At 36.2% G+C, this 22,726-nt stretch overlaps 2 protein-coding genes across 2 annotated transcripts; one reads left to right on the top strand and one right to left on the bottom strand.

Annotated features, from left to right (window-relative positions):
- Nucleotides 1–181: 181 nt before the first annotated feature.
- LOC102587909 (uncharacterized) lies at nucleotides 182–18,657 on the top strand. Its single transcript, XM_006366881.2, has 24 exons — nucleotides 182–384; nucleotides 1,034–1,158; nucleotides 2,523–2,607; nucleotides 5,748–5,801; nucleotides 8,398–8,489; nucleotides 8,580–8,683; nucleotides 9,171–9,246; nucleotides 10,067–10,523; nucleotides 11,510–11,848; nucleotides 11,948–12,151; nucleotides 12,236–12,334; nucleotides 12,410–12,479; nucleotides 14,855–14,982; nucleotides 15,084–15,372; nucleotides 15,455–15,675; nucleotides 15,757–15,890; nucleotides 16,534–16,651; nucleotides 16,774–16,829; nucleotides 16,929–17,019; nucleotides 17,092–17,281; nucleotides 17,410–17,481; nucleotides 17,555–17,652; nucleotides 17,744–17,812; nucleotides 18,201–18,657. Exons 1-24 carry the CDS (start codon nucleotides 325–327, stop codon nucleotides 18,312–18,314), a joined length of 3,345 nt encoding a protein of 1,114 aa, XP_006366943.1. The 5' UTR covers nucleotides 182–324; the 3' UTR covers nucleotides 18,315–18,657.
- Nucleotides 18,658–19,084: 427 nt separating this feature from the next.
- LOC102587587 (selT-like protein) lies at nucleotides 19,085–22,138 on the bottom strand. The gene is made up of 4 exons (XM_006366880.2): nucleotides 21,886–22,138; nucleotides 21,715–21,788; nucleotides 20,440–20,758; nucleotides 19,085–19,540 (listed from the first exon to the last, which is right to left on the bottom strand). The coding sequence occupies exons 1-4, from the start codon at nucleotides 22,057–22,059 to the stop codon at nucleotides 19,421–19,423; spliced, it is 687 nt and encodes a 228-aa protein (XP_006366942.1). The 5' UTR covers nucleotides 22,060–22,138; the 3' UTR covers nucleotides 19,085–19,420.
- Nucleotides 22,139–22,726: the final 588 nt, after the last annotated feature.

Below are 22,726 nucleotides of genomic sequence, written 5' to 3'. Positions count from 1 at the left end.
ATTGGTAAAGAAGTATATACTTGTAACTAATTTATATTTATAGGGCATTTGACAAATTCAAATTTGAGATTTTCTCGTATGCTTTCATTATTATATGTAAATAAAAAATAAATTAAGGAAGTTCAACCCTTTTATGTTAGCGTACATTTCGAGAAATGAATAAGTTTTTAATTTTTAATCAAAGTCCCAAAGCTTTATACCATTTCAGCCAAACAAACAGAAGAATGCCGAACGCCTAAAAGCCAATTCAAAATAGTGTAAGTAATACTAATATATATTCACAATCGGAAACCGATCCAACAATTCTTCACTTCTCATTTCGCCATGTTCGCGAAGAAGTTTTTTCAGAAAGCCACACAATATCATCATAATCATCACCACCAGGTGCGTTTCTGTCTTCTAGTGTTATTCAGTTGACTTTGTCTTCTTTGTGATGTTTTTACATTTACTGAATCGTGTTTTTAGGTATTGATTTTGATCGGAACCCTGTGAAATTGAAAAAAAATTGGTTTTGTTTTGCTAAAATTGGTAGTTTTTAGGTAACTGAGCTGTGAAAATTGTGAGTATTTGATGAAATAAGTTGGTAAAAGGTTTTTTATGATGCTCGAGGTTTATACCGGGAATTATGTGGAGTTGTTACTTATGAACTCTGCTAATTTGAGCTTCTCTAAGTTTAGGTTGTCTCTAAGTGGAGCTGTAAAGATAGTGAATGGGGATATTAGATGATTTATATAGATGGGACGATTAGTTTGGGATTGAGGTCTAGCTGGTTGTCAATATGATTTTGAATAAGATTCCAATCTTCAAGGAATATGGAAAATATCTTTGGAACAACTTATAGTGAATTACTAACTGAAGAGCAACATATAGGACGGTGGTTATAGATAATGCGATGCTAATTTGTTTGGTTGATGTTACTTTATTGGTGCTTAATCGGCTTCGGTATTCATTCCATCCATTTTGTTAGACTTGAATGTAATTGGTGGAGTAATTCTTTTGTTTCTACTTTTTTTTTTTGTGTGTGTGTGTTCAGACAAATGGAAGTGGTTTGACAGCAAGTGACCTGAATGTTCGTGCTACTGTACATTATGGTATCCCATCAACAGCATCAATTCTTGCAGTAGACTCTGTCCAGCGCCTATTGGCTATTGGAACATTGTGAGTTAAAGTTTTGATCTTATGTACTTAATTTGGATGGAAGCCTATCAGCTCAGCTGTTAAGCAAACTACTTCTTCTGTTTTGGCTTGTTACTTCCTTGCACACAAAAGTAATGAAATTGTTGCGCCTGATATGCTTCTTTGAAAGCATTGGGTTGTTGAACCCTAGTCGTTCAGCATTGAGCTTCCCCTATATAGGTAGTACGTAAGCACTAGTATCAGTGTCACAGTTTTTTGGTGCACTTGTTAGAATATGCTCGGATCAATCAAATAGCTATACGCTCATCTTGTGGATAGAATTATATTTTAAGACAGTGGATAGCTTTTGGTAGAACTGGAAATTGCTGCTGGTTGATGAAAATTGCTAGGTAAGAATGAGGAGGCTAGAGAAAAAGTGATAGCTTATCAAATTTTATCTTTGCCAAGAGATAAATGGTGGATGCAATAGGCGTACAACCACTGTTATTTGGCTGCAGAATCATGTGACACCCCACTTCCTTGTTTAGTAATTAGTAAATGGTACTTGTACCAGCTCCCTGTACTCTTTCTTGACAACATGATGACACAATACATATGAGAATTAAATCTACATGGAAAACATTATTAAGCTCTGATGTTTTTAATTTCAAGACTATGACATAGTATATTTATAAACTATGTTCTAGTCTTCTTATGCACATGTGCAAATTTTTCCTGAATTTCTGAAAATTTTAACCAAAGGTTAATCTTTGACTCTTGGGAGGCTAAACTGGACTAAAATTTTTGCGATGGGGGAAGTAAAAGTCAGGTATTGTGGTATTGACTTCTAATAATAGGAATTAAGATCTCATTTTCTAGTCTAGGGTAAAACTTGATGTCATACCTAATTTCTTGAGCTCAATTGATCCTTGAAGCAACAGTGTTCTGATTAAGAGGGTGAATCCTGCCACATTATATTTTTCTTGAAACTGTGATCCTGCCATATTATATTATTCTGGTTGATTAGGAAGACAGTTCCTCACCACATTATTTCGAAATGTAAAGAACAAATGGAAACTTTCTGTTTAAATTTACAAATCAGTTAGGGGTCCGGGAAGGAGTATGTCGTGATAGTGTATTAAGCTCAATAGGGGAAGTTGAGTCTTAATTAAATGAATACAGAAGTAGCTATGCATTTTCATTTTCGTTTCTCTTGTTTTTTTGTGATTGAAAAGGACTTTTGTTTAGGGGTGATGACAATCTATTTCAGATGGATTTAAAATAAGGTGAAGGCTCGGGATGTACATTTTAATCTGTCCATACTATCTTGTAGTTATAAACTATTCATCTATATAGATGGCTTGATGGCTTTATCTTGTTAACATAGTATCCAAACATTTTTTCAGGGATGGTAGGATAAAAGTGATTGGTGGAGACAATATTGAAGGTCTCTTGATTTCTCCAAAGCAGTTGCCATACAAATATTTAGAGGTTTGCTTTTTGCACACAAAGTCATCCAACAGATTCTTAGATAGGTTCTAAAGTTTTCCAAGTGTATATTATTCTATATTGTTCTGGAGCATTTTGTAACACCTCATTTCTCTGATAATGGCTTGGATAGTGGAAATTTGGGACCAGATTTCCTTATCAGCAGATAAAGGGTCTCTGAAAGATATGGTCTTTAGGATTGATAATGTCAGGTTTAATCAATAAAGAGCTGGATTTTTAATTAAAATTTTGCTCAAATACTTTTGGATGACAATGTCCAATGATGACCATTTTTGTTTTGAGTGTTGATTCCATGTGTTTACCTTGAATAAGAGGACAATTAACTGAAATAGGCCTATATTTATGGTAAATGATTGCAAGGCTAGGAAAAGGTGTTCACTTTATTCTATATTTTTTTCTTTTTGGAAGTAAGTTTCATCCTCATAAAGCCTTCTCCATTCTTGAGGCTAGGTGTTTTCTTTTTTGTCAAAGCTAACTCAGCTTTTCTCTTTCGCTATTTTGATTTTTGGGTAGTGTTGGTCAGACATAGAAAGGTTCTTGGCTGAATAAAGCCAAACTACACTATTATTTTCTTTGTGATCTGGCTTACTTGCTTTATTTTCCTACAACCGATCACATCCAATCCTTCACCTCAAAATGAAGTGTAGTACGGTCGTAGCAATAATAAACCTAACAAAGGTTGGGGTCGATCCCATGAGGAGAATGCGTGTGTCAAGATGTCTGTTAAGAATTCCCACATCGGAAAAGGGATGATAATTTGGTCTCCTTATATGGACTTGGACAATCCTCCCATCATAAGCTACCTTTTGAGGTTGAGTTAGGCCTAAGATCCATCTTTACATGATATTAGAGCCAGACCCATCCCAATTCTTTGTTCACCGATGTTGGGCCCCCATATTATAGTGTCCACGCTCCAGTTAACAAGGTTTGGGCGTGCGGGGGAGTGTTAAGAATTCCTACATCGGAAAAGGGATGGGTATTTGATCTCCTTATATGGACTTGGACAATCCTCTCCTCATAAGCTAGGTTTTGAGGTTGAGTTAGGCCTAAGATCCATCTTTACAATGTCCAAGAACGTGCAAATTTGAGAATTTTCTAAGTTGTCTTCTAATAAAAAAGTGATTGGGTAATTAATTCTAAAACTAAACTATTTTCTAAGCCAGAAATTCAATCGAGCACTTGGAATGCAATAACAATGTTTTGTTTTTCAATTAAGAGAGGGTCAGGGGTTGTAGCCTCTAGCTAGTTTGTGAATAGAAGTATCTTGCTCAAATTACATAGCATTAATGAAAATGATCCAATTGATAATTACTTACTAGAATTTTCCAATTTTAGCAAGCTAATCCCCAAAAGCTCTTCTAAACCCAAACAAAAATATTAAGATCCATTGATAGACCCAAGTAGGAATTTCCCTTCCTAGTTCGATTCCATTAGTCAAGCACAATTAATTCCTCAATATACTCGATCCCTTGCTACTTGCTTAATAACCCAGTCCAGTTTCTACTCATCTAAGCTAGAAATGGATATGTAGGGCTTAATCTAATGTTTGCAACCACCGAATTGACATAAAACAATGCAAACAAGTAGATAATCACAACCCAAGTAATAATAAGCAAGATAACTAGTATTCAATCACATAAATGCCATAAGAGTCTACAACCTCAGCTATTGGGTTCAGCTACTCTTGCTAGAGAAAGAAAATACAAGATGAAAGGAAAAGAAAGAATTAAGTTACCTATTTCAAAAAAAAGAAAGGAAAAGAAAGAAATATTTTTTTTTTTGATGAAGTAAGATGTATTAGAAAGGCATCAAGGAGATGTAAATTACATACATAAAAACATGTTAACTCTTGAGAACAAAAATACCTATTTAATCAGGGAGTTAACCACAAGCAAAAGAATGGTCTCTAAGCCATAATAAGGGAGCTAATGAAATCTAAGAGGGGTAATATATCATTTACATGGGATAAGTTGCTCCAATGGAAGAGATTAATAAGGCAAAAGGATTTCAAACTGCTAATTGGGAGATATTGCATCTTCCAAGTTGCCAACCTTCTCTCCATTTTCTCGATAACTTCATTCCAAATTCCTGCATCTTTGAACTTTGCTCCTAAAGGGAGACCTAGGTATTTAGTTAGAAATGTGTCAATGCTACATCCCATAATGCCAGCAAGTTCTTTCAAATCAGGGACCTCATTTACTTGGTAGATCTTACTCTTCTTCATATTAATATGTAGCCCAGAGATTGCTTCAGAAAGGAAAACAATTAAAGAGTAATTAGGAAAGAAAATTGATACGCTATGGTGAAATCCTTCAAAACCTTACAAAAGTAGCTATGACTGCTCCTCTACTTCCAAAAAAAAAAAAAAAGAAGACCTAAAGACTATTTATAGTTGTCTAAAATTCGTGACAAAAATGCCATTTTCAGGTGCAAAGAATGGCCGCCAAATAAAGTGTGGGCCACACTTTTCAATTTTTTTTTGCTTCAGTGAATTTTCGCTGCCACACTTGGAAGTGTGCCAGCACTTTCTGCTCCAATTTTTTTCCAAATTTATGCTAAGAAGTGCGGAGCACACTTAAAAGTGTGCTGGCACTTTCTCCTTTTTGTCTTCTACATTACTTCCATACCTGGCACCAAATTTCACCATTTAAAATTTTGCCTTAAAGTATGTCCTTCACTTTAAAGTGCATCCACATTTGTCTTGGATTTGGACTCCACAATTTCTATGGTTTTCAACTCATTCCTCTGCCAGAAAGTGCAGCCAACACAATAAAGTGTTGGCATACCTGTCTTTGCTCTTTTTCAAATTTCTTGCTTTCTTTCACCTTTTCTCATCATTCTTGATCAAATCCTTGATGGATTGTCTTTCTTGAGTACCAAATCCTTAAAGTCACCACTTTAAATTTGTTTAGGTTATTAAGTTATACTCAAAAGACTCTTAAAACTCAAGAAAAAGGCAATCATAAGTTGGTATTCTTTCAACTTATCAATAAAACTGGTAACATGAAGGTGTCTTCATTTATTGTTCTTGACTAATTTCATGATTTCTTGAATCTGCCTCTTTTACAATCTCAAGATATGTGTTTAATCTGTTCTCTTTTATTTGTCTTTGTCTGTGGCAGTTCCTTCAAAATCAGGGCTTTCTTGTCAGCATCACAAATGAAAATGATATTCAGGTATTAATTTTTTCCAGGAAGTTGGCTTTTAATGCCCTTAGTGCAGCATTCTCAAACGTTAATCAATGATGGGAAACTTAAGATCATTTGTGTGTCATAGTTTGTATTGTGTTCCTTGTTGGGTTTTGATGCCTTCTTGGGTGCAGCATTCTGAAATGTTAATCAACATGGGAAACTGAACTTGATTTTGGTGTGGTAGTTTGTGTTGTATGAGTTCCTTGCCTTTTCTGTTGAGATATGTTTATTTATGCCATTTTTAATTAAGGAGCTCTTGCGTGAGCTTGGCCATGCCATAACCTTGCTAAGCAAGTGAATGATAGAAGTCTTGCTTTAGGTTGGTGGATCTAGCCCTACCATAATATTATATGGAAAATGGTCCAAAATTTGCCCCTCTACATGCAAAAAGGATCAATTTTACCCTTCCTTATACTTTCCACACAAACATTCCCTCGCCGTTACCCATGTGAGAGGATATGAGGATGCTGCCTGAGATTGATGTGTGGGCATACGAGTATAAGTAGGATTAGGAACGATGATATACGGGATAAGCTAGGAGTAACCTCTGTGGTGGACAAGATGAGAGAAACGAGACTGATGTGGTTTGGGCATGTGAAGAGGAGATACATGGACCCAGTGAGAAGGCGTGAGAGGTTGCCTATGGTGGGTATAAAGAGAGGTAGAGGTAGGCCGATGAAATACTGGGGAGAGGTGATTATACATGAAATATTACTCCTTCAGCTTACCAGTGATATGACCCTAGATATGAGGATTTTGAGATCGAGGGTTAGGGTAGAAGATTAGTTGGCAGTCGAGCGTTGTCAAGTTTCCTTAATATATTATTACTCTCTTCCTATCTTATTCTGTGATTTATCATTACTTGTTGCTTCCTTTACTTCTGTTAGCATATTATTTGTTGTCGACAATATTCGTTTACCCTTTTTTTGGCTTCTTCACTACTATATTTACTCTTCAAACCTACTCTGATATGCTGTACTTGAGCCGAGTGGCTTCCTGAAACAGCCTTTCTACCCTTACAAGGTAGGGGTAAGGTCTGCGTACATATTACCCTCCCCAAACTTCACTTGTGGAATTACACTGCATTTGTCGTTGTTGTTGTCGTTACCCATGTGGCTCAAATATACCCCTTCTCTGTTAGGGCTGTCCAAGGTGCACACCCAATCTCACATGGCCCTATCATTTTGGTGAGGTGGACACCACATATGCCACTTCACCACCCCCAATCCATTTTAATTTTACCCTTTCCCCTCCATTTCTTTTTCCACCAGCAACACCTCTTCCCTCTCCACCTTTCTACTGCAGGTACTACTACTTAGAATAGAAAATGGGTTGTGGGCGGGTAAGAGGTGCTGGTGGAAGAAGTGGAGGGGAAGGGTTAAAATGGGTTGGGGGCGGGTAAGGTGGCATGTCATGTGGTGTTCATTTCACTAAAATGACAGTGTCACGTGGGATTGGGCGTTCACCTTGGACAACCCCAAGGAGGAGGGGTAAATTTGGCCATTTTTCCAATATTATAAATATTTGTTCGGTGTTCCTAGGGTTCCGGAGGAAAATGTGAAAAAACATTCATATAAAATTAAGATCACACTAGAACTTGCTGGTAGCCTTTACTGATGAATAAATAAGAAAGCATCTAACAAATTAATAACAGATCATTACTTCTAGTTATACCATAAAAATAATAATTGCTAGGAGATCTAGTAACTGTAGTTTCTTGAAATGAGATTCTGGTGTAACGTGAAGAATGTATATAACTTATATTCTATATTGGATATAATACACTCTACTATACTGAAAGAGTCTAAATCCACTGTTCTCCTTTATTTTGAGCACCCACTTGGTGATAATTAATGAAGTTGTTTATCCCCCAAGAAAAGTACAAAAGCAAAAGAAGCAAATGTTGTATGTTGCAACTACACAGGTGACAGGACAAAATCTCTACAATTTTGTGTTGAATTATGTGACTCATTTTTCATTCGAAAACCTGCTATATTTTTACCTCACTAGAGGCATTTGCAGAAACTTATGTTCTCTTTTTTGACAGGTTGGAAGAAAATCGTGTTTCTTGTTGTGTTAAATTTCAATGACTCATTTTTTTAATAGCAAAACCTTCTCTTTTCATTTCCTTGAACATGTGTTTATCAGAGACATACATTTATGTTGAATGTGAAATATGGCCGGTGGTTTAATGAAGTTTGTTGTATGAATTTCAAATGCCTAGTAATCACCATTAGAATTACTTCAATACCTAAATTTATAAGAAGACGATTTCCATGATAATCAATTTTTTATGTTTGTCTGAAAGCAAGTAAACTTTGAGTAATGAATGGTTGGCTTTAAGGGTGAATTCCTATTGAAAGCAAGAACTATTTGAATGCCAATGAACACCTCTTTGCAAACACCTCCTCCCCTGTCCTGTAAAGCTGGAAAAAGCCTTAGAAGAAAAGTGAGAATAGAAATCTTTCATTAAAGGTTGCACTGACTTGGGTGCTCAGAGGGGTCCTGTAAAACTCAAGTTAAGAACTGTTTTGTGGTTCTGGGTTAGTAGGTGTGTAAGACTTCTCTTGCTTTTGTGCAGGTTTGGAATCTCAAAAGCAGATCTGTAGCTTGTGATTTGCAATGGGAATCAAATATAACTGCCTTTTCAGTTATCAATGGCTCTTCCTTCATGTACGAAATCAATGTGCACACAAGACAGTTATACAGTGGAAAGAGTTGAGAGTATTTTATGCTTATATTAAATTTGTATTGTCATTATAGGTATGTTGGAGATGAATATGGAACAATCTCAGTTTTGAAGTTCCATGTTGAGAACAGAGAACTGCTGCAACTGCCATATCAGATCTTATGGAGTTCTCTTTCTGGTGCTTACTGCATAATCTTAGTGAAGATCTTTTATCCGATTCCTTAGTTTCAATGATTATGGTTGTTACCTATTCTTTGTAAAGAGACTCTTGTTTAGTTGAGATTCTTTTTACTGGTAGTCTTTTGAAATTTGAGCCATTTCTTGGCAGATGTTAAAACTTCGGTTTACAAGCATGAATGCATCATTCACGTTTAGGGCAGTGAATATATGTGGGATGTATGCCAGTGATTAGCTGCTCTAGAAAATTATGGCCGCGGATGACAGAAGGCTTTATTTTGAGATTTTTAGATCTTTCTATCAGACTAAGCATCTTCACCAAACAGATTTGATTTGTTAGAGAATACATACTGGCTTGATTTAACTTCATGATTACCTAACAACCATTTGTTCTTCTGTCTAAAAGATTCTCATTTTTTCAAATGCTCATGTGCTTTACTATAATTCAACCAACCTCTAAGGTTGCCTACTTTTGAATTATTTTGCAGAAGCAACTGGTTTTCCGTATTCAGATCATCAACCAGTTGTTGGAATTCTCCCGCAACCTTTTACATCGGGAAATAGGCAAGTCACAGTTATTGCTTAATGTTTCTTCCTGAACCATCACTAACCTCATGTTAACTAAATTAAGCCCTGCCCCTCTTTTGATTTGTTTCTTTTTGTCTTTAATGATTGCCTTACAAGGTATATGTTCTGTTATTTAATGTTGTTTTTTGGCATACAAGTCGCCAGTCAGAGAATCTTACATGTGAATGGAGCAAGAAAAACAGAGAAACGTCCCTTGCTTGCAGATTTTTCTTCTAAGATACATGACTCAGTTATGAGATGGCATTTGGTGGTTCTTCCGGGATAAAATAAGAAGTTCTCATGGGATTAAAAAGAATTGTTGTTGAGCAATTTCTACTAGTCAAGCCCCCGTTTGTGGGATTACGTTGGGTTTGTTGTTGTTGTTGTTGTAATTTCTACTAGTAAATTACCGAATACCAATATATTTTGGTCATAAGAAGCATGTCAATGTAGTAAAGGCTATAGATAAAGTGTCGTCTTCACTCATTTACCATTTGGTTCAACTGTAGATGCCTTCTCCAGCCAAAGTCCTTTTCTTGCAGTGTTTTGAGTTAGATCAAAAACCAAAAAACTTAGTATATTTCTATTAATTGATAGGAAGTGCCTAGGAAATACTAAGCAAAATGGAATGGTGGAGACATCATTTATTGGTAAAAAGACTATTATTCCCCTTTACTGGTGGCAACTAACAAAATACAAATCTGTCAATTGCTGTATGGGGATTTGTTTTTCTGATTTTATTACTGAAGTGTGGTTCTTTAGATTTTTGAATATGTTTTTGCTTTATAAATTTCTGAACTGATGACACTTATTGCAGATTATTGATTGCATATGAGTGTGGTTTAATTATACTTTGGGATGTCGTCGAAGCCCATGTTATCATTGTCAAAGGTGATAAAGATCTCCATTTGAAGGATGGTGCTTTAAACTTTAAAAAGAATGCAGATTCCAGCTCTCCTGATGATCTAATGCAGCACCAATTAGAGGAGAAAGAAATAACTACACTTTGCTGGGCATCCACTGATGGATCCATTCTTGCTGCTGGGTACATAGATGGAGATATTCTGCTTTGGAAAACATCAAAATCGACCGCAAGCAAAGGTCAGGAGGCCGGACCATTTGATAATGTTGTTAAGCTACAGCTGTCTTCTGTTGAAAAGAGGCTTCCAATTATTGTCTTACACTGGTGGGCAAATAGTAAATCCCGGAATAGTAGCGACGGCCATCTCCTCATTTATGGCGGTGATGAAATAGGATCCGATGAAGTCATTACGGTAAGTTTCACACTTAATCACAGAATATTCTCATTATTGTTTTATCATTATGCTATATGCTGGCTCACTAGCTAAGTAGACTTAATTTGTCATTTATATAATTTTTTGTGCTACAAATTATAAAATGTTGCATTTCTGGGTCAACATGAACTGCACCTTGGGCCGAATAAAAACGGAAACTGAGCAGTGAAATCTAAAAACTGGAACTTGCACTTCCTATGCATTTTGAGCATTGAAGTATTATATTTGCTTGTCTATATCATTATCGTGAATATACATATCTTTTAAAGTGATTGGTAAACTCACGTTATAACTTAGTGTGTGTATTTTTAGATTGCAAGGATAGTCTTTTGAAGTTTGAAATGATCTTGATTGGAAAAGTGTATTTGATATCTGATGACATCTTACCCTTTTCGAGTTTTTGTGGATAAGTCAAATTGTTATCGTTGTAGCATTTTAGTGTGGTAGATTTGATTTAAAACCTAGATAACATTTAAACTAATGCTTGACTCATTGAGCAATCGTTTGAATATTAACATTTCTATCTTATTCAACTACAATCAAGTTTAAATGGTAAATCAGGCTCTCAGACGCCTGCCTTAGGTCAGTCGGAATAATGAATAGTCTATGCTAGTAGAAGTGCACACATGTACATAGTAAAAATTTACAAGTTGCTTCAAGAAATTTTATTTCCCGACAATCTTCATAATATTCTAGCTCTTTTATATTTTCCGACTATTTGTGATTTACATGTTTGTGTATAGGGGAGCATACATGTCTACTTTCAGAACTAGTGGTAAAATTCCTCACAGATTCAGCTCTCGCACTTCACCCCAGAGAAGGGAAAGGATTTGAACAACAGCTGTTTAGCTTCTGTTAGGTGTCACATTTTGTCCTGGGGATAAGGCATACCATCCTACTATCTACAGTCTCAAACATAACCATATTTATGATAAAAACTATTTTCTGGTGCTTTGCTGCTGCAGATCCTTACTCTTGAGTGGTCATCTGGAATAGAGACTTTGAAATGTGTTGGTCGTGTTGACCTCACTCTTAGTGGCTCATTTGCAGATACGATTTTATTACCAACTACAGGGGCAACATCACCTGATGAAAAAGCTGTTTTATTTGTGTTGATGAGCCCTGGACAACTAAACCTTTTTGATTGTTCAACCTTGTCTGACTTGGTATCCAAAGAGGAGAAAAAAGTATCTCTATCAGCTAAGGATTTTCCTGTAGAATTGCCAACTGTTGATCCTTCCATGACAGTGACAAAGCTTACCCAGTTGCATTCAGATGGAAACTTAACAGAGCTTCTGCAAGAGGTGATGCAGCCCTGTTTCATTGTCTCCCCCTTTCTCATTTTTCTAGAAATCGAGAGTTATTTCTAATTTAGATTATTATGGGTTTTGTATTTTAACCAGACACCTTTCTTCAAGAAGCTCTCCGCAGCAACATCATCTGGGGCTAGCAGATGGCCCTTGACTGGAGGGGTGTATAATCATACTTCTCGAGCTGAGACTAGCAGGATTCAGAGAGTGTTTATAGCAGGTTATCAGGATGGATCTGTAAGGATGTGGGATGCCACTCATCCGGTCCTCATTCTCCTTTGTGTCTTGGATAGAGAGGTTGACACAGCATCTACAAGTTCCATGTCATTTTTCATTAGTTGTGTTGATATGGAGCTCTGACTTTACTCTTGTGATTTTCAGGTTAAAGGTGTAAATACAGTTATATCAAGTGCTTCAGTTTCAAAAATAGATTTCTGCTTCCAGACATTAAGATTGGCAGTTGGGGATGCAAGTGGCCTGGTGGGAAACCACCTTACATTTCTATTTTGGTGTTAATGTATGTTGACCCCTATATTAATTTCCTTTTACACGCAGGTGCGTCTTTATGATTTCAAACATAGTGATATGGGAAACTTCCACGTTGTTACTGGTACTAAAAGTGAAGGTAAATGTTACTGTTACTCCAGTATCCAATGTCCTTGTCATAGACGGATGGCTTGCCTTAAGAGTATAGTATGCTTCACATAGGGTCACACAACTCCTTATCCAGACCACTGAATTTCAATAAGATCTCATGGTTGATAAACTACACCAATTTTTGGAGGTTTTCTGTGAAATAGATGGAAAAAGATTAACCTTTTTGTCAGAAATAGACCATGCTTTAAAATTGAGCATTCAAATCTTTGATATCAGGTAGATGAATTCAACTTTTGAGGTGGACTTTTGAAGTTGATCTTAATTTCCTAACTGAAATTTGTAAACTTCTGACTAAACTCGGGGTTGGAACTTTGGCCAAATATTTTAGTCTAGCATTTGATTAATAGTTCAGCTTTGAAATTGTTCCTCCAAGTGCAGCTAGATGAGATAGTGAAGAGTCCATAGGAAGTTGGTATCAAAAGATCTCTTGTTAAATAGCTTCTGGGATTCATGTGTCTAATTTTTGTTGAAGTAAATATTTCCTGGATGAATGTTTTCGACCTCGTCTTGTATGTTTTGTACCAGCTATAGTGAATACATATTTGTCTAAGAGATTTTTACACACTTTGTTATTTCGGTTGTTGATATATCCCCATTTATCCAATTTCTTCCTTCCTCACCTTGAAAGCCCATTTTACAACCCTTCGGGGTGGCCCAGTGGTTTGGGCTTGGGACTTCCATGTTGGAGGTCTCAAGTTTGAAACCCCTTGCCAGTGAAAGCAAGGGGTTTGCCTTCTGGGTCGAGCTCGTCGCACCGGGCTTGCCTAGTGCGGGTTACCTCTCCTATGTGGTTTGCAAGCTATTGCATAGGAGCGGGGGTTTTACCCTGTGCGCACCCAAAGGGTAGCGGCTGCGGGTTTCCCTTGTCATAAAAAAAAAAAAGAAAAAAAAAGCCCATTTTACATACAAATTGTTAAAAAAATATACAAATTAAAAAAAGTCATTGCCTCCATTGTTGGAATTTTTGAGTGAATCTTCAAAGTTGAATCTGAAAACTGTGAGTCCTATTGATTGTTAGTTGAAAAACTCGATTTGTTATTGTGTTTGGGGCTCAAATTGTTGTTAGAGTACTGATTTTGTAAGATTTGGGTGGTTAAAATCATATTAAAAAGGTAACTCACCATTGTTGAACAAGCTTGAAAAGGTGAGTTTAAATTTCAAATTTGATTTTCTTGAGAAATTTAGAGTGAGTGTTGTCTAGACTTGTTGGAGTTAGTTGAAGGAGTTTGTCTACAAAATTTAAAGCCATTTCGACTGGTTTTGAACAAGAATTGCAACTGAAAATCGCAGTAAAAGTTCATCATTGTAGCTAATGATGTGCTATATAGTTTTATACAAGGTAAATACATTGTTATATAAGTGTATAAATACTGTATAGTAATGTAACAACAACATACCAAGTGTAATCCCACAAGTGGGGTATGGGGAGGGTAGAATGTATGCAAACCTTACCACTATCTTTGTGTATAATAATGCATAAGGGTGTAAAACACTTGCAAAAATGTTGGGGATACGAGTATAAACTGAATAATATAACTAGATGAGTGCCGAGTATTTTGTTTGCCTGTTTATGTTGGAAACTTTCCCTATGTAGAATTGTAGCATAGGCTTCATTATTAGTTAGGTAACAAATGTTGATTTTACCGGATATGTGGGTCTGGTGGACTTTCACCCCTATAAATAAAGCAAGTTGAGACAGCGGAACACATTCTTAAACAGCCGCAACCTGCTTGACACAAATGACAAATAAGGTTGTCCCTGATAATGGTTTTGTTCTCTTAGATGAACTTGATTATGACCACACCTCTAACCACCTCTTTGTATCCAGGTAGCTGTCCAGTCATAGCAAGCTACTTTTTGGCCAATGATTGAATCTATTGCGCAATATGTTTCTTTTACCAGTATATTTCCCTTACATCTTATAATGAGTGATAGGGGTATGTAGTATAAGGGTCAAACCATCTAGTTTCCACATTGATTCCAGACATATATTCCTTAAATATATGAAAATGTTACATACAACAACAACATACCTAGTGTAGTCCCATAAGTGGGGTCTGGGGAGGATAAAGTGCACGCGGACCTTAACCCCCACCTTTGTGGGGTAGTGAGGATGTTTCCGGTAGACAGGAAGTACTATAACCTATAATTTAAAAAGCTCTTAAAGATTGTTTCAAACCTTATAGTCAAAAGTTGTTTGACACTCCAAATAGTAATATTGTTTGACAGAATGGGATAAGAGGAAATAATATATCATTTCCATGTTGAAATATTCCTGATTTACTTTGCATAATTGGAGATCAACTATTATCTGTGAGCTCACTGGTATATACCTTTTCTTAGTTCATGAGTTGGCACAAGGTCAAGGACCTACTTGCAGAGCTGTTCTAAAGCTTCTCGATGTTCGAGTCCGAGCAATTGAGTTTGTAAATCATGGAGCCAAACTTGCAGTTGGATACGAAAATGCTAAGGTCAATAACACTATCATTTTCTTCAAGTTTTGTGATGGACTTATGATGTCAATTTTATTGTTGATTAATGTGGATACTTATTCTAATGCCTCCACTTTCAGGTTGCAGTGCTTGATATGACTTCATTATCAGTATTGTTCTTATCAGACTCCGCACCTGTTGGTAGCTCTCCACTGGTGACTTTGATTGCAAAGAGATTTGTGCACGGTGACAGTAATAGCAAAAGCCCAAAACAAGCAGAACTTCCAGAAAACCGTATGGAGGAACTCATGTTCATTTTAACTGAGGATGCAAAGATCTATGTAATTGATGGTGGTAATGGTAAAACGTATGGTTCAGGGCCCTTGCATTTAAAGAAAATGTCGACTGCAATTTCTATGTATGTCATAGGCAAGTACATATTTGTAGAGAAATCCAAAGTTTTTTGACGTGTAAGTTGTACTCAGTTTTGTGTTGATTTCTTGCGTTTCAGAAAACAACATCCCATTTTCTGATGTAATTAGCAAGCAGCCAGAGTCCAGCAAGGATGATGCAGCTAGTAATGAGCCTTCACAAGAAATGACCACTCATGATCTAAGTGACACGGTTCCCTTCCTAGAAAATGACCCCTCCAGGAAACACTTCGAGGAGTCCTTTATCCTACTTTGCTGTAAAGATTCAATACGCACTTATGCTACTAAATCTGTAGTTCATGTGAGTATATTGCTTTATTACGTCTGCATTTCTATTTTTGTTGAATGTGCTAATATAATTCAATTTTATTTTTCAAACTAGGGGGATAATAAATCTGTTTGCAAAGTGAAGCTCGACAAACCTTGTTGTTGGACTACTACTTTTGTGAAAGATGGCAAAGATGGGAAAGCTTGTGCGCTACTATTACTCTTTCAGACTGGAGATATCGAGATTCGGTAACCTTTTTCTTTCCTAAATTTTCTGGGCAAGTACCATTCTAAAACTTGTAAGGACCTTAGTAAGGCATAATTAGAATATTTTCCAGTATTTGGTTGCCTTAAATTGTCAAGAATGTTCTCCAAGAAAATAATCACATCAATCACACTTCGATCCTAAACCAGTTTACGTCAAATGGAGAAAATTTGCTCGTGTCATCATGGACATTGTTCATTGTTACATATTAAGTATCTCAATTTGTAGTTATTTTCCTTACAATTATCATAATTTGTACAATATATCACTTGCTTCAGCTAACACAAACATTGTTGTAAGTTCTTAACACTGCGCCATTGCCAAAATATTATTCTGATGCCCTATCTCCCATCTTCTGGAGATGGAGATTAAGAAACAAGTTCTTTGAGACATACATTATTACCTTTATACCCAGCCAAATGTTGGAAAATGACCTACAAATAGTTTTTCAAGGTAAGATTTTCCAGAACTTTTCAGTCATACTAAATGCACCTTGAATGTAACAGTTTCTGTGTGTTATACAATTCCGTACTGTCAATTATGCAAGATTGCTTTGCTGCATGTCCATGATAATATATTATGGAAGAACTGAGTGTCAAAATATTGCAAACATCTATCTATCTCCAGATCTTTGCCTGATCTAGAGTTGCTGGAGCGGACCTCTTTAATGTCAGTATTAAGGTGGAATTTCAAGCCAAATATGGACAGGGCAATGAGTTCCATGGAGAATGGCCATATTACTCTGGTAATCAGAGTTGCAGTGCATGCTATTATCCTATCGCGTTTAGCATAATTTGTTTGCTTATTGAAATTTCGGCCTATTATTGCATGGCTGTCCTCTGAACATCTCTGTCTAACAAATATCAGGCAAATGGTTCTGAACTGGCTTTCGTGTCCCTATTAGCTAGTGAAAATGATTTCAGGTATATGATCAGTTAGTGCTACTTTTCCATCAAATGAATAGCTTGCTCATGAGCAGCATAAATTGTTCAAAATTACTGATTCAACAATACAATTTCCAGAATTCCAGAATCTTTGCCGTCTCTTCATGATGAAGTGCTCGCAGCTGCAGCAGATGCTGCCATGAAATTCTCCACTCAGAAGAAGAAACAGGTCTGGTAGATAAAGATGTTTCCTTGTGGTCTATGTTTTGTAGTGGCTGGATTCTTATAAATGTTGCTGCAGGGTGGGCCCCCAAATATTTTAGGTACTCTAGTTAAAGGATTTAAAGCGGGAAAGACAAATCATAATATGGATTTCAGTCAGATGTCGCAGTCAAACTTTAGTCATCTGGAAGGTGTTTTTATGAAGAACCCACTCCACCCAGAACCGTCCCCAACTAAGGAAGTTCTAGAAGAACTGGAGCTCAATATAGGTAATATCCCTTCATATCTAAAGTTCTTACTTCTTCATGACTGACATTATTTTCTGTCCCTATATATTGGTTTATTCAGCATTTCCGTAGTTGACGTGCCCCTAACTGAAGATTTACTTTTGACACAGATGATATTGAAATTGATGAACCTGTTCCTGTGGCTTCTACTTCATCTCACAACACACAAAATAGCAAAAGAGGTAAACTTACATCAATTGATCATCTGCACTTTCAGAATCCATAATAACAAATATTTCCCTGTATATATTGCAGGAACTGAAAGAGAAAAGTTGCTTGATTCTGAGGGTGATGATGCCAAACCCAGACTTAGGACACGTGAAGAAATCATAGCAAAATATAGAAAAACTGGGGTAGTCATATTTGTTAGTTTTATGACTTCTCATTCTGAGTTGTATCTAATAAATGTTCTTATTGTTATATTCAATCATCTATATCTTCCAGGTCCAGGATGCATCATCAGCGGCTGGACAAGCAAGAGACAAGCTTCTAGAACGCCAAGAAAAACTCGAGGTACGTTAATTAGAGTTTAAAATGGTGAAGATGTGCATGTAACACGAAAAGTTGAACATGATAATACATGAAATAAATTCTTGCTTGTAACCAAAAAGAGTTGAGAGTATAATAAGCTAACACCACTCGAGATTTAAAGATTAGAGGAAGTGGGGATAGGTAGACAGACGGAAAATTGAATAGGAAGGCTGCCTGCATTATTCAGAATCAAATGACAAATTCTTCTGTTTGTGCTGCAACTTGGTCGCTGGCGATTGTCTAGTTCTGCATTGTGCTCCTCTTTTGAGAAATGCTCAACTTCTCGTTATACTGAATCTAGTTTTCTTGTGTCAAACCTTTGCTTATTCCAGTGAATCGATAACACGCATAAGTCTATATGTTTTTGCAGAGAATTAACCAAAGAACTGAAGAACTACGCAGTGGGGCTGAAGACTTTGCATCATTGGCAAATGAGCTTGTCAAGGTAATGGAAAATCGCAATCGAAAATGGTGGCAGATATGATGATATGCCTTGGGTTCTTCATCATCCTTTACTGGGAAACAGAAGATTCATCATTCTTACACCTAAGAAAGTGTCAGTGTTTGACATATATACTGTACAGATCGGTATGGCTTTTCAAAACTTTGGGTTAAAGCAACTGATGAGAGTGTAACATAGATTATTTGTGAAAAGCTTAGGTGGTTTATTATTTTTTGCTCTTCATTTTCAGTCTCTTTTGTTTGTCTGCAAAGGAAAATTATGTAACAGATGGCATATTTATTGTTTGTGAAGTGAGTATTTAGCCTTTCAAAATAGATATAAAAAATACGACGACTAAGAATTATAATGTGCATCGTTTATACGATGTTTGAGTTTTTCTGAGTGATGCAAATCTAAAATCCAATTTTTTTGGTTATTTGGTTTGAACTTTTGAATTATAGATTAAACTTTGGATTTTATTTTTTAATATTTATGGATATCGTACTATCGTAGAAATTTATATATTCCAAAGAGCAAATTATTATATGAATTGAAGAAAAATCTAATCCAATCCAAGCTTAGTTGAATTAAATTTGAATTATAATCTCTTCAATCTGAAATCGAATATCCAAACCAGACAGCCCCGAACATCTGCCCCGTAAATTCTTTAGAAATATAACAATGAAACATCCTCTGCAGTACCTAGAACACACTTTTCACTTGGAACTGACATGTAAATTGTACTGATATACCATTAACTACTGTGATCAAAGGTTGATCATATCTGCATATGCATTTCAAAGATAAGATAATAGGGATTATCCAGGGCGTCTAACGACACTATTAAGCATCATTATTCTTTCAACCTGCTACTAGATACTGTTTGCATTGTGAGAGAAAGTGTTTGTACATCATAAATATCAAATGTCAAGATTCGATGAAGGAAAAAACCTTATAGTCTCATTTTTATAGATACCATATAACCAGTCCCTAGAATGTTTCTGGTTGAGAACATTTGCAGCAAAACAATGATTTCTGAAGCAGATGCTGGTGGATGTTTTCATTGCATGTATGTCTATCGATATGGAAAGGCCACAACATTAAGTCTAAGTTAATGTGGAACCATTGATCTAGTGTAATCTACACATCTACGACCAGGAAGATGCACCAAGGCCATCAACTACCGTTGGGTTAGCAATCTTTCTGCCAACTAGATCTTTCAGCTCGAGTTCGCCAGGGAACCTATTCTCTTTCAGTTTAGAGAAAACCTGTCATATAAATTAAAATTGGACGGTGAGAGGAGACGCATGAATATACAACAAGCTACTTGCTATGGATGGAATAAAGATATCTAGTACACATAAGGTGTTGATGAGAAGGAACACAAGCAACACACTGAATTTTTGTAGTTTTTTCTAATTGCATGACACCCTACTAACAGACTTAGGTTTTGTTCTGTTAACTGGATACACAGATGAGACATCTAAATGGACCCGATATTAACTCACATTCTCAAGTCTTATAAGTTGACATATCTAGGCAGTCAATAAAAACTTCATATCACATGCTACAGGGGCAACAAAGATCTCTGTGAATCATGGACTTCAAAAGTAAGCTACACTTGAAATCCTTCATATAAAGGCATTGCTCAAAGATGATTTTCACCAAATTTAAAAGAAACATTTTATACATATGAAGAGGGAGTACAAGTATAACATGCCAACGACATCCTCAGTCCGAAAATGAACCACAATTTGTCTTAGGCAACTTTTCCCTCTGAGCAGGAGAAAGAGAAAGAGAAAGAGAAAGAGAAAGAGAAGTGTTCAGAGAGTTAAAAGTCGTTTTTTTACATTCATGGTTGCATATCAGATGAATCAAAGTAACGTTCCCCTTCAAAGAAGTTAACAAAGTAAAAATTAACATAACCTATCTAATAATGGATGGCTGATAGTGCATCACAGATAGCTAATTGATCAAACAGCCTCTTTAGATGGACATCTATCTAGTCTATACTAAAGTAAAGATGATTTCCAGAATTTTCTTCTCATAAATCAGATGGTTTTAGACACAAAAAAGGCACAGAATGGTAATCATTTCCCAACGTTTTTAACCTCAAGGAAAAAGGTAAAAAAAAAGGATACGCATAGACAGATTGAGAAGTACATACCAGTTCACCATTACAATACACTTCGAAAGCACCAGAACTTTGCAACATGGACTGAAAGAAATTTCCTAGGAGCCAAGTTGTTGCCATAGTCCCAAATCTGTTCGCACGCAACTGATAGAACCATGGAGGTGGTACCGCAATACCCAACCTAGGAAATATTTGTTCACCAGCCATTACAAGGCCAATGACTCCAAATTGGAAAACGGGTACTACTTTGCCCAACAAACGTTTTGGAAGTGGAGGAGGATAGTTAGCAAGGACGACATGGATACCAGGAAACTGATTATCCAACATGTTTTTCATCGTCACAGCTGTCCCTCTGCCAAGAAACATGAAACTTAGATGCAGTTTGATAAGTTATGATTGCAGGGGCAAACAGTTGTACAGACTAGGTGACCAATTGAACAAAGTAATGGAAAGATAAACAAAAATTACTATTCCATATCTTTTCTTATCCATACAAAGGAACCACATCCATGATTAAAACCTTTACGCACCAAACATACTAAAACATGCACTTCTATGGATCCTGTATATTGGCATATATGGGAAAAGATTTTGCATCTTAACAGGGATTCAACAAGTCACCACAAAAGGAAGTTGTACAACATCCTCTCTACAAATCAAACGAGAAGGTTATGGGGCATTCTAAAAGACCTATACAGTAAGGGTTTCTAACGTTCTCCTTTAGTTTTGGGACCTCTTTTCCATTGTGCATTTAAGACTATTACACTACTTAAAATGACGTTAAGCACTCAATCAGATGAGTTCAAATCATGTTAGAGAGCCCAGAAATTATGTTCCTCAATAACTCAAAAAATTCTTGGCAGTATCATATATTTTCTTGTTGATATAAATGATCTATACAATATCTCATGACATAAGCTACAATACAAGTTCAATAGCTAGTTAAAAATCCAAACTTTAGAAAGAATGACATACTCCCCCTGTCACAATTTATATCACACCCTTTCTTTTTTAAACCGTCCCAAAAAGAATGACATATTTTTATATTTAGTAAAAGTTTAAACTTTAAAATGCTCGTTTGAAACCTAGTTAGATATTTATAGTCATACGAACATCTACGATTATTTCAGCCCACAAGTTTCAAAAATCCACTTTTTTCCTTATACTTTGTGCTAAGTCAAACTGCATCACATAAATTGAGAAGGAGGTAGTAGTAACATAGAAAAGAAGGTAAAACAATATACTTATTCTAAAAATTTCCATTAATTAAGAAAACCACATATGATGAAACAACAATAGAAACAAAACCTGTAAGAACAAGAAGAGCAGAAATCAATGGTGACAGTGTTACCAATACCAACTGCACCAATACCACCAGTTTTCTGCAAGTCAAACACCAAGAAACATATAAAAAAAGATACCCTTTTATAGAAAAGACATAAAGAATCTAAGAAACAAACATTGAGTGATGCTCACTACCTGAGTAGGAAATTCAAGAGTCTGAGGTTGTTGGATCACTGGCGGCGGCTGGTGGTGGTGATGATGGTGGTCATCGGAATTGGGTTTTTGCGGTGGAGGAGTAAATAGTTGGAAGAGATCGGAGATGAACAGAAAAAGGGGTAAACCCACTAGAAGAAGCTGAGTTCGATCCATTGTCGCCAAATTCGCACACAGAGAGGGGTGTGGGGGAATGGGGATTTTTACTTCTTTCTTCCTTTGAGATGTAAGGGTAATGGTCTCTTATATTTGATGTTATGTTGAAAATAGTACCTCAAGTATATGCGTTGGTAAGTTTGGTCCTTTAAGTTTGTTAAAAAATAAATATTTTTTGTTTCGTCAAATATTTATTGAACTATGTTTGTTAGACTAGACGGAATCCGAGCCTATATCCCAAGCATGTGTTGTTGGGTTTTAAAGGTGTGAACAGGAAATGAAGGGTTGTGACTCTCCTGAAGAGTTGTGACTATGCCGAAGGGTTGTAAACTTTATGAAAGGTTGTGTCCTTTCTAAAGGATTGTGACCGTTTGAAAAGTTATGCTTTTTCCAAAGTGTTGTGACCTTTCTGAAAGGTTGTCTTCTTTCCAAAGGGTTGTGACCTTTACCCTTTGTTGGCTATAAATAGAGAGGTTTTCTCTCATTTTTCGGTATCGAATTCTTTCCTTCTTTTGCATACATTTCTTACTAAACAAAATCGATCAATCGTGTCTGTTTGTGTGATTCTTTGCTGTCATTTTGAGTTCGTTGAAATTATCGAAGTTTGAGGTACCGCTACTTCTTTAATGGTTAATCCGTTTTATCTTGGGAGGAATTAATCTGCAAC

Source organism: Solanum tuberosum, unplaced genomic scaffold (genome assembly GCF_000226075.1).
Source record: "Solanum tuberosum cultivar DM 1-3 516 R44 unplaced genomic scaffold, SolTub_3.0 scf00702, whole genome shotgun sequence".
In the NCBI taxonomy this organism is placed as follows: Eukaryota; Viridiplantae; Streptophyta; class Magnoliopsida; order Solanales; family Solanaceae; genus Solanum; species Solanum tuberosum.
This window is presented reverse-complemented; position numbering and strand designations above follow the sequence as displayed.